This window comes from Notolepis coatsorum, assembly GCF_963971535.1.
Source record: "Notolepis coatsorum genome assembly, chromosome: 7".
Classification (NCBI taxonomy): Eukaryota; Metazoa; Chordata; class Actinopteri; order Aulopiformes; family Paralepididae; genus Notolepis; species Notolepis coatsorum.
The window spans coordinates 1,528,964-1,548,147 of NC_140171.1; the positions used below are offsets into that span (position 1 = coordinate 1,528,964).

Genomic DNA, 19,184 nt, shown 5'->3' on the forward strand with positions numbered 1-19,184 from the left:
CACACACACACACACACACACACACACACACACACACACACACACACACACACACACACTATAATCACAAAAATATGCAAACTAAAGTCCAGCACCAGGACTGGTGGAGAGAAATAAACACTGTTACTGTTGTGTTTCAGGCAGCGAGCGGCCTGTTGGTATGTACAGTACAAATTAATATTATATATATAATAATCATTAACCTCTCTCTGTAACCACACAGATCTCAGCCACCAATCACAGCTCTGTAACCACACAGATCTCAGCCTCCAATCACAGCTCTGTAACCACACAGATCTCGCATCAGCCACCAATCACAGCTCTGTAACGACACAGATCCCAGATCAGCCACCAATCACAGCTCTGTAACCACACAGATCTCACATCAGCCACCAATCACAGCTCTGTAACCACACAGATCCCACATCAGCCACCAATCACAGCTCTGTAACCACACAGATCTCACATCAGCCACCAATCACAGCTCTGTAACCACACAGATCTCACATCAGCCACCAATCACAGCTCTGTGTTTAAAAAAAACAAGAACTAATGATGACAGCTGAGCCACACCCTGCTCAACCCTCAGCACTGTGTGGGTTCTCCTGGTGGGGGGGGGGGGGGGGGGGGGGGCACTAACAATTACACTATAATTGTACACTATAATTATTCCCCTCAGTCCCCTGATCAATGCCTCAGGCCCCCCCCCCTTCTCCGCCCCCAAGTGACACTGGCACAATAACAATGACAGTGGCAAAAATATTGCACTGGGACTGACCTGGAACACGTTATTTGACACTTTATATAATATATTTATTCAAATGATTAATCCTGCACTGCACTGTCTTTGTCCTGTGTCTGTTGTTGCTGTTGTATGGAAAAATGCATACTCTGTAACGCTGAAACAATTACCAATGTGGCTTATTAAAGGAATCTGAATCTGAATTAGGGGTTCCATACTATATAGGGGTTCAGCCTATGGGAGAGAGGGGGGTTCCATACTATATAGGGGTCCAGCCTATGAGGGAGAGGGGGGTTCCATACTATATAGGGGTCCAGCCTATGAGAGAAAGGGGGGTTCCATACTATATAGGGGTTCAGCCTATGAGAGAGGGGCGTTCCATACTATATAGGGGTTCAGCCTATGAGAGAGAGGGGCGTTCCATACTATATAGGGGTTCAGCCTATGAGAGAGAGGGGGGTTCCATACTATATAGGGGTCCAGCCTATGGGAGAGAGGGGGGGGTTCCATACTATATAGGGGTTCAGCCTATGAGGGAGAGGGGGGTTCCATACTATATAGGGGTCCAGCCTATGAGAGAGAGGGGGGTTCCATACTATATAGGGGTCCAGCCTATGGGAGAGAGGGGGGTTCCATACTATATAGGGGTCCAGCCTATGGGAGAGAGGGGGGTTCCATACTATATAGGGGTCCAGCCTATGAGAGAGAGGGGGGTTCCATACTATATAGTTTCTTCCCCTCAGCAGCTCGCCTGGTAAACGAGTCAGGTGTCCCCCTGCCCCCCCCCACCCCCCCCCCCACACTATGGCGAGCTGCTAGGGCTGGACTTTCGTTTTGATGTTATTATTATTTGTGAAAAAAATCATGCACTGTAATGTCGAATCACGTTCCATTTGTATATAATAATATACAATATGGTGAATAAAGAAATCTGAAATCTGAATTTGAATCTGAATCTGAATCTGAGTCCCGTTAACAACCGGCGTGAACCACTGAACCGGTGTGTCTCCCTCCCGGTGCCCCCCCCCCCCCCCCCCCCCCCAAGGTGTCCCGTCGGCTCCCGGCAAGGTGATGGCCTCCAGGAACAGCAAGTCTGCCGTGTTCGTCCACTGGGACGCCCCCAAGCACCCCAACCACCTGATGGGCTACTACATCGACTCGCGCGCCGCGGGCTCCAAGGACTGGGTGCCCTGCAACCACAAGCCCTTCAAGCACTGCAGGTAAATCAAATCAAATCAAATCGAATCAAATCAAATCAGATGTATCTGTGAGGCCCGACGACACGTTAACGTCCCCCATGGGGCCGGACGACACGTCTTCTTTAAACAAGTCGAGAAGAAACATCACAGTAAAGTCAAGAACAAAACAAAAACACCATAAAGTCCAATTTATTTTTTGTGTTTCTCTCATAAGGTTCGTGGTCCACGGCCTGGTCCCTGGGGAGACCTACGTGTTCCGCGTCCAGGCGGTCAACGTCTTCGGCCTGAGCGAAGAGTCCCAGGAGTCCTCTCCCATCGCCGTGGAGCCCGCCCTGGGTGAGTTCCAGGGGGTGAAAATTACTTGAGTAATTGTACTTTGTTACAATACTTAAGTACTGTTTTGGGGGGATTTGTACTTTTACTTAATTACATTTCAGAGAAAAAAAAAACATACTTTTAAAATGCAGACCTACAAAGTACAAAGTACAAATCTTGCAGGTCCAACTATTTTAATTAGTATATTCGTTTCTCTGGCCGAACTAACGCTAACGTTATTATTAATCCTGCGGCCGCACTTTATTTAAAAACAGCCAATCGAATCCCCATCAATGGAAAATGAACCCGACCAGACAGTCAGAGAACAAGTTTTGACTTTGACTTTTTGGCACTTGAGTACATTTAAAAGTAGAAACGTTTTGACCTTTACTCAAGTGTGTTTCTAGCCAGATACTCTGACTTTTACTTGAGTCAGATTTTGAGACGGTACCCATACTTTCACTTAAGTATCATTTCTGGGTACTTTTTTACACCCGTGGTGAGTACAGCGGCAGCCAGCAGCGCTCCTCCACTAGGGAGGGGGAGGGGTACCGGATTCCCTCCCTATAGTGGACTTTTGGTACTTTTGAGTAGGGATGTTCGATATTGGCTTTTTTTTTTAAACGATACCGATCATTTCCGATTAGGGCTGCAACGATTAGTCGACATAATCGACGATTATAAAAAAATCATCGACGAGGAATTGTTGCGTCGATTAGTCATCAAAAAAAATATATTAAAAAAAATGATATATATATATATATTTTTTTTGTTTGTTTTTGCACTACCTATCTTTGTGAAAGTGGCTTCTCAGCTCTGGTCCAGCCAGCTGAAGACTTCTTAGCTTAACATAACAGACCGACAGTAAGTTTGGGGGAACTAATGGGATAACTGGGGATGTTGTTTGGTCCTGACAAGAGTCTCAAAGCTCTGAGGTCATGCTCAATGTCCAATCTGTTCCTCTGCTCTGTCTTCAGCTGGACCAGAGCTGAGAAGCCACTTTCACAAAGATAGGTAGTGCAAACATTTTTTTTTTTTTATATAATTGTTTTTCTATTAGTCGACTAATCGGAAAAATAATCGACAGATTAGTCGACTACCAAAATAGTCATTAGTTGCAGCCCTATTTCCGATATTACATTTTAATGCCAATATCGGCCGCTAATATCGGACATCCCTACTTTTAAGGGTACTGACCGAATAACGTCGGTACTACCGAGTGCCGATTCACGTGAGATCCACCGGTGCCACATTTCGGTACGGTAAAAAAAAATATATATATTTTATTATTATTATAGTTTCCGATGATGTCAACGTTTCGTTTACCGCGAAACGAAACCTACGAAGTGTACGTTCACGCTGACCCAGGATTTGACTTGATTCAACAAGCAAGCCGAACACGGTTTACACTTTACAAAGCTAGATGCAGACAACGCTCGCTGCAATATTATATATTAACAAATTGTTCTAAACAAATAATAATGATAATAAATAATTTGAAGTTTGGACAATTTTTTTTTACAACTGAGGTAGGTAGATTACATTTTTTAGAGACTAAAAGTACCGAAAGAAGGTACCGTTGGGTACCGGTATCGATTCACAGGTTCAAATCAATCAATCGGTTCAAATGAATGTGAACGGTACCCAACCCGATCCTCCACGCTGTCAAACACACCGCTTACGTTCCCCTCTGTCTAACGCCGCGTGCGGCTCCTTCTGTCGTCCTCCAGGGGGCGCTGTGGAGTACGGTATGTATCCACTTGTTTGCGTTAATGAAGATGATCACTAAATGAGATTCTCCCACCAGACTCACACCCACTATCCCCACTTCCTCCACACAGTAATGTATCTATGAATCACAAATGTTATTTTTCTTCACAGTATTTTTTCACAGTATTGTCTTTAGTCAATCACCGCAGTTGGGGTCAATTCACTTGTAGTTAAATCCACGAATCCCTTTTACTGAATGATTGAACGAGTGAATTAAAAGTGAATTGACCTCAACTCGGCACGGTAACACACTGTGTTGTAACACACTCTGTTGTAACACACTCTGTTGTAACACAGTAACACACTCTGTTGTAACACACTCTGTTGTAACACACTCTGTTGTAACACACTCTGTTGTAACACGGTAACACACTCTGTTGTAACACACTCTGTTGTAACACACTCTGTTGTGACACACTCTGTTGTAACACACTCTGTTGTAACACACTCTGTTGTAACACACTCTGTTGTAACACACTCTGTTGTAACACACTCTGTTGTAACACACTCTGTTGTGACACACTCTGTTGTAACACACTCTGTTGTAACACACTCTGTTGTAACACACTCTGTTGTAACACACTCTGTTGTAACACGGTAACACACTCTGTTGTAACACACTCTGTTGTAACACACTCTGTTGTAACACACTCTGTTGTAACACGGTAACACACTGTTGTAACACACTCTGTTGTAACACGGTAACACACTCTGTTGTAACACACTCTGTTGTAACACACTCTGTTGTAACACACTCTGTTGTAACACGGTAACACACTGTTGTAACACACTCTGTTGTAACACGGTAACACACTCTGTTGTAACACACTCTGTTGTAACACACTCTGTTGTAACACGGTAACACACTGTTGTAACACGGTAACACAACTCTGGACTGCATGACCCTGTAGTACCAACACTATCCACAAGTCAAACAATGTGCCTTTTTTATCTGAATTCCCTCGTCTGTAGCCAGGATGGACAGGTGTCGTCCAAAATGGCTTCCCCTTCAATGGCAGAATACAATTTTCAGATCTTATCTTCTAAAAACGAGGGAATTAATCTGCCAAATGGGCCTAATTTCAAATGTTCTCAAAAGTTCTTCAATCATGTTCCGTTGAATTCTCTCTCCGCACTAGCAGATGTTCTCACAAAGTATGGTTTTAAGAGCAAGTTCTCGTTAAGACAGGTGTTTTCCACAGTACTGGGGTAACTTTGCCTCCTTAGCCTGGTTCTGTTAGAACATCAGGGCTGTAATCCCATCCTTAGCCTGGTTCTGTTAGAACATCAGGGCTGTAATCCCATCCTTAGCCTGGTTCTGTTAGAACATCAGGGCTGTAATCCCATCCTTAGCCTGGTTCTGTTAGAACATCAGGGCTGTAATCCCATCCTTAGTCTGGTTCTGTTAGAACATCGGGGCTGTAATCCCATCCTGGACCGTATCCTAGTTCTGAAATCAGAATCAGAATCAGAATCAGAATCAGAACCAGAATCAGAAAGGTCTTTATTGCCAAGTGTTGACACACACAAGGAATTTCATTTGGTAGTTTTTGTTGCGCCAGACAGACTATTAAAGTGGAATAAAATAAAAGGTAGAATAAAATAAAATGGAATATAAACTAAATTAAAATAAAAGCACAATATAATAGAATAGAATTATAAAATAAAATAGGCCAGGGCTGTACAATTGTGCACAATGTGGTAAAGTATATATAATTAGAATTAACAAAATATTTTTTTAAAGTCTGTTATTGTACTAAAATAAAACCTCAGCGACCCCTAGTTCTGATTATTATGGTCTGTTATTCTACTGAAATAAAAACCTCAGCGACCCCTAGTTCTGATTATTATGGTCTGTTATTGTACTAAAATAAAACATCAGCGACCCCTAGTTCTGATTATTATGGTCTGTTATTCTACTGAAATAAAACCTCAGCGACCCCTAGTTCTGATTATTATGGTCTGTTATTCTACTGAAATAAAACCTCAGCGACCCCTAGTTCTGATTATTATGGTATGTTATTCTACTGAAATAAAACCCCTAGTTCTGATTATTATGGTCTGTTATTCTACTGAAATAAACCCTCTGTGCCCTCTCAGCGACCCCTAGGGTTAGGGTTAGGGTTATTATGGTCTGTTATTCTACTGAAATAAAACCCTCTGTGCCCTCTCAGCGAGCCCTAGCGCTCCCTTCGGCATCACCATGCTCAGCTGTGACGGCGCCAAGATGACCCTGGCCTGGAAGAGCCCCAAGCACTGCGGCGGCTCCAAGATCAACGCCTACTACCTGGACAAGCGCAACGCAGACAGCCTGGCCTGGAAGGAGGTCAACCTCTCCTCCATCAAGGACAGAGTCTACACTGTGAGTGGGGTATTCCCTGGAGAGGCAGGCAGACAGGCAGGCAGACAGACAGACAGACAGACAGACAGGCAGACAGGCAGACAGACAGACAGACAGGCAGCCAGACAGACAGACAGACAGACAGACAGACAGGCAGACAGACAGACAGACAGACAGGCAGGCAGACAGACAGACAGACAGACAGACAGACAGACAGACAGACAGACAGACAGACAGACAGACAGACAGACAGACAGACAGACAGACAGGCAGACAGACAGACAGACAGGCAGGCAGACAGACGGACGGACGGACGGACAGACAGACAGACAGACAGACAGGCAGGGAGACACAAGGCCTTCTAGACAGACAGACATACGGACAGACAGACAGACAGGCAGACAGACAGACAGACAGACAGACAGACAGACAGACAGACAGACAGACAGACAGACAGGCAGACAGACAGACAGACAGACAGGCAGGCAGACAGGCAGGCAGACAGGCAGACAGGCGGACGGACGGACAGACAGACAGACAGACAGACAGACAGACAGGCAGGCAGGCAGACAGACAGGCAGGCAGACAGGCAGACAGGCGGACGGACGGACAGACAGACAGACAGACAGACAGACAGACAGACGGACAGACAGACAGACAGACAGACAGACAGACAGACGGACGGACGGACGGACGGTCAGACAGTCAGACAGTCAGAGAGACGGACAGAGAGACAGACGGACAGAGAGACAGACGGACAGACAGACAGATGCTTGTAGGTGTAATGTTGTATATTAGAAGCTTGTATGTTTAATATTGTATATTAGAAGCTTGTAGGTGTGGCGGCTACATGGTGCAGTGGGCAAGGCGCTCACCACGAATACTGGAGACGCTGGGTTCGCCTGTTCGAGCCCAGCGCTCCACATTGCTTTCAGTTTAGCTGGTCGTCCGTACTAATACACATTGGCCGTATTAGGGGGTGGGAAACTGATGGGTGGGGATCGGGCGTTGTGGACAGCGACTCCTACAGGTCGGTTGGTGCGCCTGCGCAGTAGAATCAGGAAGTGTCGGGGGCAGCGTGAGCCTCCCACGCGTTACTCCTCGCCACTGAGAGATCGAGCTGCGCAGGTGAAAAGATGCGACTGCTGTTACCTCAAGTACCGGAGGGGACTTGTGCTATGTATGACTTAGTCCACATTGCAGCTTGTGGGAGGCAAGAAACAGCGTTCGTGACAGGGGAGGGTTGAATTGGATGATACGAAATTGGGATGGGAGAAAAATATAGAAAATGGGATAAAAAAAAATAAGCTTGTAGGTGTAATGTTGTATATTAGAAGCTTGTAGGTGTAATATTGAATATTAGAAGCTCTTAATTGTAATATTGTATATTAGAAGCTCTTATGTGTAATATTGTATATTAGAAGCTTGTGTAATATTGTATATTAGAAGCTCTTATGTGTAATATTGTATATTAGAAGCTCTTATGTGTAATGTTGTATATTAGAAGCGTGTGTAATATTGTATATTAGAAGCTTGTAGGTGTAATATTGTATATTAGAAGCTCTTATGTGTAATGTTGTATATTAGAAGCTCGTACGTGTAATATTGTATATTAGAAGCGTGTGTAATATTGTATATTAGAAGCTTGTAGGTGTAATATTGTATATTAGAAGCTCGTGTAATATTGTATATTAGAAGCTCGTGTAATATTGTATATTAGAAGCTCGTGTAATATTGTATATTAGAAGCTCTCACGGTTCCCTCTCGCCCCCAGGTGGAGCACCTGACCCAGGGAACCTTCTACGAGTTCAAGGTCCAGGCTGCCAACCTGGCCGGCGTCGGCTTGGCGTCTGACCCCAGCTCCCCGATGAAATGTGAGGCCTGGACCATGGCCACGCCAGGTGAGACGGTCACTGTCATCATTATTAATTAATTAATTAAACCTAGCAATAGGAAAAAATGCACCACAGGCAATGTGGAGGAGAGAAACCGTTTAGAAAGAGGATTATTGATTAATGAATTCATCATTAAAGAAATGTTGGCGGGTCCAAAATGAATGTTGTTGTTTTCATGTTGTGTGTGCGTGTTGCCCCTCCCTACTTCCCCACGCGGAATGCATCTGATTGGATAAATGACAAGCTGGTTGCTCTAGTGCGACACCTACTGGCTGAATGTTACCTATAGCACCTTTAAAAAAGAAAAAGAAAAACGTTAAAGCACACCTCCTCGTCGATTATCCCTTACGCAAATCTTTAGCAAAAATAAACCGCGGTCTTCGACAGCTAGCTTACTTTTGTTTGACCCTGTAGGCCCAGCCTTTGACCTGAGCTTCAGTGAGGTCAGAGGTCACTCTCTGGTCATCCTGTGGAAGGCCCCCATCTACAACGGAGCCAGCGACATCACTGGCTACTTTGTGGACATGGCCAAGAAGGGTTCCGCAGACTTTGTCACCCAGAACAAGGAGGCCGCAGCACACCGCTACCTCCGCGTAAGACCGCCAATGGAACTGTTCTGTAGCTAACTGTCAATGGGACTGTTCTGTAGCTAACTGTCAATGGAATTATGCTGTAACTAACTGTCAATGGAATTATGGAATTATGCTGTAACTAACTGTCAATGGAATTATGGAATTATACTGTAGCTAACTGTCAATGGAATTATGGAATTATACTGTAACTAACTGTCAATGGAATTATGGAATTATACTGTAGCTAACTGTCAATGGAACTGTTCTGTAGCTAACCATCAATGGAACTGTACTGTAGCTAAACGTCAATGGAATTATGGAATTATACTGTAGCTAACTGTCAATGGCATTGTACTGTAGGCTGTAGCTAACTGTCAATGGGATTATAGAATTGTACTGTAGCTAACTGTCAATGGGATTATAGAACTGTACTGTAGCTAACTGTCAATGGGATTATACTGTAGCTAACTGTCAATTAAATTATACTGTAGCTAACTGTCCATGGAGGTCTGGGCGTCTGTTGGGTAACGTGGAGGTGTTGTGTTGTGTTCCAGGTGAAGGGGCTGGAGGAGGGAGCATCATATGTGTTCAAAGTGCGCGCTGTCAACGCTGCAGGTTTCGGAAAGGCTTCCCAGGCCTCTGAGGCCGTCTGCGCTAAGGCCCTGCCAGGTAGGTCTGTCTGTCTGTCTGTCTGTCTGTCTGTCTGTCTGTCTGTCTGTCTGTCTGTCTGTCTGTCTGTCTGACTGTCTGTCTGTCTGTCTGTCTGTCTGTCTGTCTGTCTGTCTGTCTGTCTGACCGTCTGTCTGTCTGTCTGTCTGTCTGTCTGTCTGTCTGTCTGTCTGTCTGTCTGTCTGTCTGTCTGTCTGTCTGTCTGTCTGTCTGTCTGTCTGTCTGTCTGTCTGTCTGTCTGTCTGTATGTCTGTCTGTCTGTCTGTCTGTCTGTATGTCTGTCTGTCTGTCTGTCTGTCTGTCTGTCTGTCTGACTGACTGACTGTCTGTCTGTCTGTCTGTATGTCTGTCTCTTTGTCTGACTCTCTGTCTGTCTGTCTGTCTGTCTGTCTGTCTGTCTGTCTGTCTGTCTGTCTGTCTGTCTGTCTGTCTGTCTGTCTGTCTGTCTGTCTGTCTGTCTGTCTGTCTGTCTGTCTGTCTGTCTGACTATCTGTCTGTCTGTCTCTTTGTCTGACTCTCTGTCTGTCTGTCTGTCTGTGTGTCACATGGCCTCAGTCTCTCACAGAGACATTACACACACTCACTTTAAACAAACACTCACTTTAACACTACATTATATTTATCTATTTATTAAAGATATTTGCACTACATAAATCAAATGTATCTGTAAGGCCCGACAGCACACGTTAATGTCCCCATGGGCCGGACAAGTCTTCTTTAAACAAGTCAAGAAGAAACATCACAATAAGTCAAGAACAAAACAAGAACACCATAAGGTCGCACAAATTTAAAATAAATGCAAAATAATTCATTCATTCCTCATTTCCATTTGCACCTTGCCTTAAACGTTTTGCACCTCATTAAGTCTGCATTTGTACCTCATTGTCTTTCACTGTACTTAGATTGTACTTAGGTTGTACTTTAGTTTGTATATTGTATATTGTTATTCCTCCTCTACTTTATTTTTTACTGTATGAAGCACATTCTCAGGGGCTCATACAGAACCAAGCATTTCACTGTAAAGTACATGTACGTTGTGACTAGGGATGTCCGATATTATTGGCCGATATTGGCATTAAAATGTAATATCAGAAATTATCGGTAGCCTATCGGTTTAAATTTTTTATTTAAATTTTTATTTTATTTATTTTATTTTTACATTGATTTAACCTTTATTTAGCCAGGCAAGCGAGTAAGAACAAATTCATATTTTATTTGTTGTCAAAAGTATGCATAATGTTGTGTTAATTCCACGACAAGAGATATGTAATGTTAATTACCTGAAATTATTCCGTTTTTGGGGGGGGTGGGGGGGGGGGGGGGGGGGGGGGGGGACCCTGCATATATCGGTATCGGAAATTGAGAGTTGGACAATATCGGTATATCGGATATCGGTAAAAAAAAAAGCCAATATGGAACATCCCTAGTTGTGACAAATAAAAACAAACTTGAACCTCGACGGATCGGTCTTGAGTGACGGAGTGTGTGTTTGGTCCCCAGGCACCCAGGAGATGGTGTGCAGCGTGGACCAAGACACCGGGGACATCTTCCTGTCCCTCGAGGCCTGTGAGATCTCAGAGACCTCCAAGTTCGTGTGGTCCAAGAACTACAAGCCCGTCTGGGGCTGTCCCAGGTTCGACGTGACGACCGACGGCAAGAGAACGTAAGCACCGCACCCCCCGCCCCCCGCCTGGGCTGCAAGTTAAAGGGGAACTTCACCTGCTGTTACGAGCTGGCTCACGCTTGCGACAAGAAAGGGAGACACAGGCACAATTTAAGAAATAACTAAAGGAATTTATTTAAATATACTATAAAAAAAATTCAACATGGCTGGCTGGGTGGCGCGGCGGAGATTGCGCTCGTCGTCACCAACGCAAGAGACTCCGGTCTCGAATCCGGGTGTCAGCATTATTGCCTCCGGCTTCTTGGGCCAGTCGTCATACTATCTCAATTGGCAGAGTTAGAGGGTGGAAAGTCGATGGGTGGGGATTTGGACGTTGTGGACAGCGACTCCTACAGGTCGGTTGGGGGAACGCCTGCACAGCAGAGACAGGAAGTATCGGGGGTAGCGTGAGCCTCCCACACGTTACTCCTCGCTAATGACAGTCCGCGCTGGCAGGGGGAAAAGATGTGACAGGCTGCCTCCTCGTGTGCCGGAGGGGACACGTGATGCAAGGCTTCTATCCTCCCTACAACCGACCAGTGGGGGGCATAGTGGAGCAACGTTCAAGACAGGGGAGGGGAGAATTGGATAATACGAAATTGGGATGGGAGAAAAATAGAAAATAAGGAGAACAAGTGGATACAATTTTTTTTTTTAAGTTTCAACATCAACCCTCCTGTTGTTCCCTCCACAGCTCCACACTCACCCTCAACAACCCAGACAAGGACGACTTGGGCAAATACTCTGTGGTGGTCACCGACACCGACGGAGTCTCCGCCAGCCACACCTTGACAGAGGATGGTAGGCTTGTTGTACACATGATCTGTTTTCTTAACCCTCCAGTCACACTTCAAAGAACCCACTACCTGTCTCCTATAGTGACCGAAACTGCGATCTCAGTAAAAACATATCTTTTTCATGTATTGTTCCAATTTCTTTTCATGAATATCATTATTAACTTCAGTCCTCACCATACATATCGAATATTTATTCATTTTCAGGATTTTAACCATTTCTTAAATTAGGGTTAGGGTTAGGGTTACCCTAGGGTTTAACCCTAACCCCCTAACTCTAACCTGTTCATTTCTGCGACTAGGGTGAAAGGTGTGACACTTATGTTCCACGCGCTTAATAGTGATTTTTGAAAAAATAAAAACATGGATTATTGTAATGTGAGTCCAAGATGTGATACTGAGCTACTTTTTTGGCATATACATCAAATCTAGCCAACACTATCCACAAACACACGTGAAAAAAAGGCGGGGGGGGGAGGGGAAGTAGGGAGGGGGGATACATATAAACAACGACATACATAACAATGTTATCTACAGTATACAGCACCTTTAAAGTGCCTTGAGTGCCAAATGATTGACTGTATTGTGTGTTGTATTTCTCAACGTCATTGTGAACGATCCTTCGAGATTAAATAAAGATTGAATGAATTTAATAACGCATGAACGAATGAACGAACGAACGAATGAATGAATGAATGAATGAATGAATGAATGAATGAATGAATTAATGGATGAATTAATGAATGGATGGATGAATGAGTGAATGAATGAACAGCAAGGCTTCCAGTTAACATGCTCTTCTTGCCTGTGAACCCTCAGCCCTGAACACCATGATGGAGCTCAGCTACGCCATCAGGCATCCAAGTGAGTATCAACACCTCTCTGTGACAGGCCAGGTTTCACCAGGATAGCTTAGCTTAGCTTAGCTTACCTTACCTTAGCTTAGCTTAGTTTAGCATAGCCTAGCTTAGCTTAGCTTAGCTTAGCTTAGCGTAGCATAGCGTAGCGTAGCTTAGCTTAGTTTAGCTTAGCTTAGTTTAGCTTAGCTTACCTTAGCTTAGCTTAGCTTAGCTTAGCTTAGTTTAGCTTAGCTTAGCTTAGCTTACCTTAGCTTAGCTTAGCTTAGCTTAGCTTAGCTTAGCTTAGCTTAGCTTAGTTTAGCTTGAAAGAGCTAAGTCAGACGCTGTTGGGATTTCACACAATGTACCCGTTTATTGTCACGTAACGTTATACTTTTAACCATACGATGCCTGGTCACGCGGCTCTACACTCTCTCAACATACATGTAGATTTATTTATAGAGATTCACAGACACTAGTCAAATCGTTACCACTACCACTATCGTTTCACTACCACACTACCAAATGGTTAACCCTTTCACTGCGACAATACAGACGGTTAACCCTTTCACTACCACACTACAGACGGTTAACCCTTTCACTACCACACTACAGACGGTTAACCCTTTCACTACCACACTACAGACGGTTAACCCTTTCACAACCACACTACAGAAGGTTAACCCTTTCACTACCACACTACATCCGGTTAACACTTTCACTACCACACTACAGACTGTTAACCCTTTCACTACCACACTACAGACGGTTAACACTTTCACTACCACACTACAGACTGTTAACCCTTTCACTACCACACTACAGAAGGTTAACCCTTTCACTACCACACTACAGATGGCAGGTGGACAGGAAGTGCGTATCGTGTTTCCCTGAGATCTAATCCATGCACATTCCTTGTCCATGTGTGCTCAGTTGTTCACCTGAAGCACGGTCTGAACTACGAGATCCTGGAGAAGGGCCACGTGCGTTTCTGGCTGCAGGCCGTCAAGCTGTCCGCCGACGTCACCTACAGGTTCATCGGCAACAACAAGGAGCTCGTCAGCGGCGAGGTAAAGCTCCTCAACACCGACCCTTTTGTTTGATCTTACTACTACTACTTATTGTTATTGGACACTAGAGGGCTGACCCCAAACGTTCGAACGTTCGGACCTTCGTTCGTTACGTTGGTGTTCGAATTCTAAATCAACATTTGAATTTTTTTTCTTTATATACATTTTTGTATGTGTCTATTCATTCTGTTTAAACCAATGGGGTTTTTCTTCACAGTTGCAGATAAAGATTAGGCTACACTAATATTATAGTATTAAAACTGATGAGTTATAGTCATTAAAAAGTTGATTTAATAAAAAGAAAAGACTCATTTAATCAGATGAATCACTTTATTAAAATTGAGGATTTAGTTTGAGGATATTTCTTTAAAAAGAAATTTTAATAAAAGATTTTGAATTATTATTATTATAATTATTTTTTTATTATTAAAAACAAAGGTTTGAACGTCCGTTCGAAAAACCCTGACGAAGTTCGAAGCCCAAAAACAGGCTTCGGAGAAACAGCTCTATTGGACACACAAACACACACACCCTGTCCCCTTATCATGCACATACGCTACACGCAAGACACGCTCTGTAAATAAGTGACTATTTGATCTTACCTCATTTTATATTTTATTTGATCTTACTACTACTACTACTACTTATCGTTACCATTCTTCTTGTATTCATTGATATTTCTTAATTGTGCACCGTTGAGTCTGAGCTCGAAACACAACAATGTCATTACCTGCGATGCCCCCCCCCCCTGTATTGTTGTGTATTTGACAAATAAAGAACTTGAACTTGAAAAGTTGTGTTTAAAGGTAGAATCAGCGCCCTCTAGGCGCCGTTTGACAGCATTACAGGTTCTACCATCCAAGGGTAAAAGGTGCTATATAGATCACATTCAGCCACTAGGTGTCACACTAGAGCACCAGCATGTAATTTATCCAATCAGGTGCTCTCCCCATGGGGGGGGGGGCAATACTTCTATTCCGCACCATTCTAGAAGCTTTGTGGATGTATTGTAAAAAAAATAAAAATAAAAATCAAACATTTACAACGTACAATGTTATCTATATAGCACACAAGCTTTAATATGGGCCAAATAAAGGTTTTTGAACCCATGGTTTAAACATTTAATTTTAAACATTTACTTTTGCCCCACAGGCCAGTGATGGACAACACTCACTAGACTCTAAATGAGGGACAACACTAGACTCTAAACGAGGGACAACACTAGACTCTAAATGAGGGACAACACTAGACTCTAAATGAGGGACAACACTAGACTCTAAATGAGGGACAACACTAGACTCTAAATGAGGGACAACACTAGACTCTAAATGATGGACAACACTAGACTCTAAATGAGGGACAACACTAGACTCTAAATGAGGGACAACACTAGACTCTAAATGATGGACAACACTAGACTCTAAATGAGGGACAACACTAGACTCTAAATGATGGACAACACTAGACTCTAAATGAGGGACAACACTAGACTCTAAATGAGGGACAACACTAGACTCTAAATGAGGGACAACACTAGACTCTAAATGAGGGACAACACTAGACTCTAAATGAGGGACAACACTAGACTCTAAATGATGGACAACACTAGACTCTAAATGAGGGACAACACTAGACTCTAAATGAGGGACAACACTAGACTCTAAATGAGGGACAACACTAGACTCTAAATGAGGGACAACACTAGACTCTAAATGAGGGACAACACTAGACTCTAAATGTAGAGAGACTTTAAGACCGTACCTCTTCTATGTAGAGCAGTGTACTTAGAGACAGTTCTCCTCTAACCCTGAGAGAGAGACAGTTCTTTAAAAAATTTACGAACTAAAAAAAACGCAAAAAAAACGAACGAACTAAAACGAAAAAAACAAAAAAAACGCACAACAATTTACAAACTAAAACGAAAAGGCAAAAAAAAACGCAAAAGAAATTTACGAACTAAAACGAAAACGCAAAAAAATATACGCAAAAAAACCAACGAACAAAAGAAAAACAACACTAGATTCTAAATGAGGGACAACACTAGACTCTAAATAAATGATGGACAACACTAGACTCTAAATGAGGGACAACACTAGACTCTAAATGATGGACAACACTAGACTCTAAATGAGGGACAACACTAGACTCTAAATAAATGATGGACAACACTAGACTCTAAATGAGGGACAACACTAGACTCTAAATGATGGACAACACTAGACTCTAAATGAGGGACAACACTAGACTCTACACGAGGGACAACACTAGACTCTAAATGAGGGACAACACTAGACTCTAAATGAGGGACAACACTAGACTCTAAATGAGGGACAACACTAGACTCTAAATGAGGGACAACACTAGACTCTAAATGAGGGACAACACTCACTAGACTCTAAATGAGGGACAACACTAGACTCTAAATGATGGACAACACTCACTAGACTCTAAATGAAGTGCTCTGTGTGTTCCTCTCAGGGCCAGAAGATCAGCCATGACGTGTCCACCGGCATCATCGAGATGACCGTGGAACACTTCACCAAGAACCACGAAGGCACCTACACCGTCCAGATCCACGACGGCAAGGCCAAGAACCAGACCTCCGTGGTGCTGGTCGGAGACGGTAAGGCTGCGCTGAATGAATGAATGAATGAAAACTTTATTTAACAGATTGCAGAATGGGTACAATACAGTACGGCTCAATATACACAATTGTTAAGGGGATGCAGACCTGAAAAAGACGTTTGTCTTGTTTCCATCAGGGTCCCCCATTTTCAATTCATACTCACGTTGAGTTTAACTAGTTACCGTTCCTCTCGTTAGGAGCCTTGCTAAGCTCCAGGCCATCAGGGACAACCGCTCCCACCCACTACACACAGACCCCTCCCACCCACTACACACAGACCCCTCCCACCCACTACACACAGACCCCTCCCACCCACTACACACAGACCCCTCCCACCCACTACACACAGACCACTCCCACCCACTACACACAGACCGCTCCCACCCACTACACACAGACCCCTCCCACCCACTACACACAGACCCCTCCCACCCACTACACACAGACCCCTCCCACCCACTACACACAGACCGCTCCCACCCACTACACACAGACCCCTCCCACCCACTACACACAGACCCCTCCCACCCACTACACACAGACCCCTCCCACCCACTACACACAGACTTGGCTGACAGGAGGAGCATGTTCAGTGCTAGGCTCACACTCCCTAAACGATGCATCACTGAGCCTCACTGCATCACTGAGAACAGAGTGACAGTTACCATCTTCCTGGACTCTTACTTTTGAAACAACACTGTTCAATACTACACTTACTTCAGTATATTTTTACTGTATATTTTATTCTATTCTTATTCTTAGGCAATTTGTTTTGTTATTCTTATTCGTAACTTTTTTCCATCTAAATGTTTAATGTGAGCGATTTGTAGTGTCAAATTTCCCTCGGGATAATTAAAGTATTTCTATTCTATTCTATTCTAGTGTATTTGAGTATGTTTTATTTAGCCTGTACATTCTACTGTACTTGAGTGATTTCAGTATTTGCTGGTACTTTGTAACGCACAGGTTTGGTGAAAATGCACAGAATCCTAAAGGAACATTACGGGAAATGCGCTTAACGTCTTCTCCAGAGTCAGACGAGAACATAAATACCAATGTCCTCCTCTGTGCGTTCGGTCGAAAGCTATCCGGCTGCAAGCTATAGCCTAGCTTAGCACAAATTAATGGAAGCGGATACGGACCGCTAGCCTATAGCTGAAATCACCGGGAAAAGGTGTTTTTGGCCTACAGCTGGGCTAGCTGGTCCATATCCTGCTTTTCAGACTTTTGGATGTGAGCTATAATCTGGTCGTTACTTCTACACACAAGTAACTTAATGTATTTCAGTACATTACTAATCAGCCATCAACACATAACAGTGTTGGAGAATACTGTTGGCGTAGCGCAGTGGTTCACACGGGTGGGCCGCGAGATGATTAAAAAAAAAATATATATATATATATATATATATATATATATATTTTTTTTTTTTTGTCAGGCCACTGAACTTAGAAGCAGGCCAGGACAGTGTTTCTAGTTGTATTCTAAAATTCTATTCCATTGTATTCTAAAATGTGACTATATGGTTTTATATTAACTTAATAAATAAACAAAAACGAAAAATCTACTTATTTCAAACGAACATTTCAAACTAAATAACAGATCATGCACATAAAACGCTGAAAACAACCGAAGCAACAATAGTATTTTAATGAGGCTATTATTATTATCATTATTATTTTGCAACAAGTTAAACCTCTCATAAATAGCACATATAAATGAATAACTAACTTGAACTAACTTAATAGGATTGAAGTGATATTTGGCTTAAAAAACCGGTCGCCTGGCAAAAAAAAAAAAAAAAAAAGAAAAGCCTGACGCCTTATTTTCTGGGTCCTGGCCTGAAAAGTTTGGGAACCCCTGGTGTAGCGGACAGCACAGTAACACTGTTGTGTTGGAGAGTATAGGTGTAGTGGTTACCATAGTAACACTGTTGTGTTGGAGAGTACAGGTGTAGTGGTTACCATAGTAACACTGTTGTGTTGGAGAGTATAGGTGTAGTGGTTACCATAGTAACACTGTTGTGTTGGAGAGTATAGGTGTAGTGGTTACCATAGTAACACGGTTGTGCTGTTCTCTTTCAGTGTTCAAGGCTGCTCTGAAGGAGGCTGAGTTCCAGAGGAAGGAACACATCAGGAAGCAAGGTATGGAACAAGCGCCACTAGAAAGGTGCACAAATCAGCCACCAGGTGGCAGCATAGACCAATGAAAGCAGATCTCCCCCGCGCGAAGCAGGGCTGGAGTAAACAGGAAGTGACAGAGGTTATTTTATTTGGATAGGGGAAAAAACAGACAGGAAGTGATAGCCACTAGGTGGCACTCTGGTTCCAAAAGCACGAAGCAGGGCTGGAGTAAACAGGAAATGACAGAGGTTATTTTATTTGGAGGGGAAAAAAACCAGACGGGAAGTGATAGCCACTAGGTGGCACTCTGGTTCCAAAAGCACGAAGCAGGGCTGGAGTAAACAGGAAGTGACAGACGTTATTTAATTTGGAGGGGGAAAAAACAGACAGGAAGTGATAGCCACTAGGTGGCACTCTGGTTGTGAAAGCACGAAGCAGAGCTGGGGTAAGCACGGAAAAACAGTGACAGATGAAGAGGCGGAATCGTTCTTACCATCTAGCGTTAGCATTCCGAGGCTAACGTTAATAACTATAATTGATCAACAACAACAGGTTCGTCTCGACTC

General features: G+C 43.5%; 1 protein-coding gene across 1 annotated transcript in view; it reads left to right on the plus strand.

Moving 5' to 3' along the window:
- myom2a (myomesin 2a) overlaps window positions 1-19,184 on the plus strand; it is a gene marked incomplete at its 5' end in the record, with an annotated part of 56,450 nt that overhangs the window by 23,901 nt on the left and 13,365 nt on the right. Inside the window, 12 exons of the mRNA XM_084319441.1 lie at window positions 1,788-1,962; window positions 2,156-2,277; window positions 6,201-6,388; window positions 8,142-8,268; window positions 8,677-8,855; window positions 9,389-9,503; window positions 11,004-11,166; window positions 11,861-11,967; window positions 12,780-12,824; window positions 13,733-13,869; window positions 16,348-16,492; window positions 18,580-18,639. Coding sequence (XP_084175567.1) covers window positions 1,788-1,962; window positions 2,156-2,277; window positions 6,201-6,388; window positions 8,142-8,268; window positions 8,677-8,855; window positions 9,389-9,503; window positions 11,004-11,166; window positions 11,861-11,967; window positions 12,780-12,824; window positions 13,733-13,869; window positions 16,348-16,492; window positions 18,580-18,639 — 1,563 coding nt within the window. The remainder of the gene's footprint in view (window positions 1-1,787; window positions 1,963-2,155; window positions 2,278-6,200; window positions 6,389-8,141; window positions 8,269-8,676; window positions 8,856-9,388; window positions 9,504-11,003; window positions 11,167-11,860; window positions 11,968-12,779; window positions 12,825-13,732; window positions 13,870-16,347; window positions 16,493-18,579; window positions 18,640-19,184) is intronic.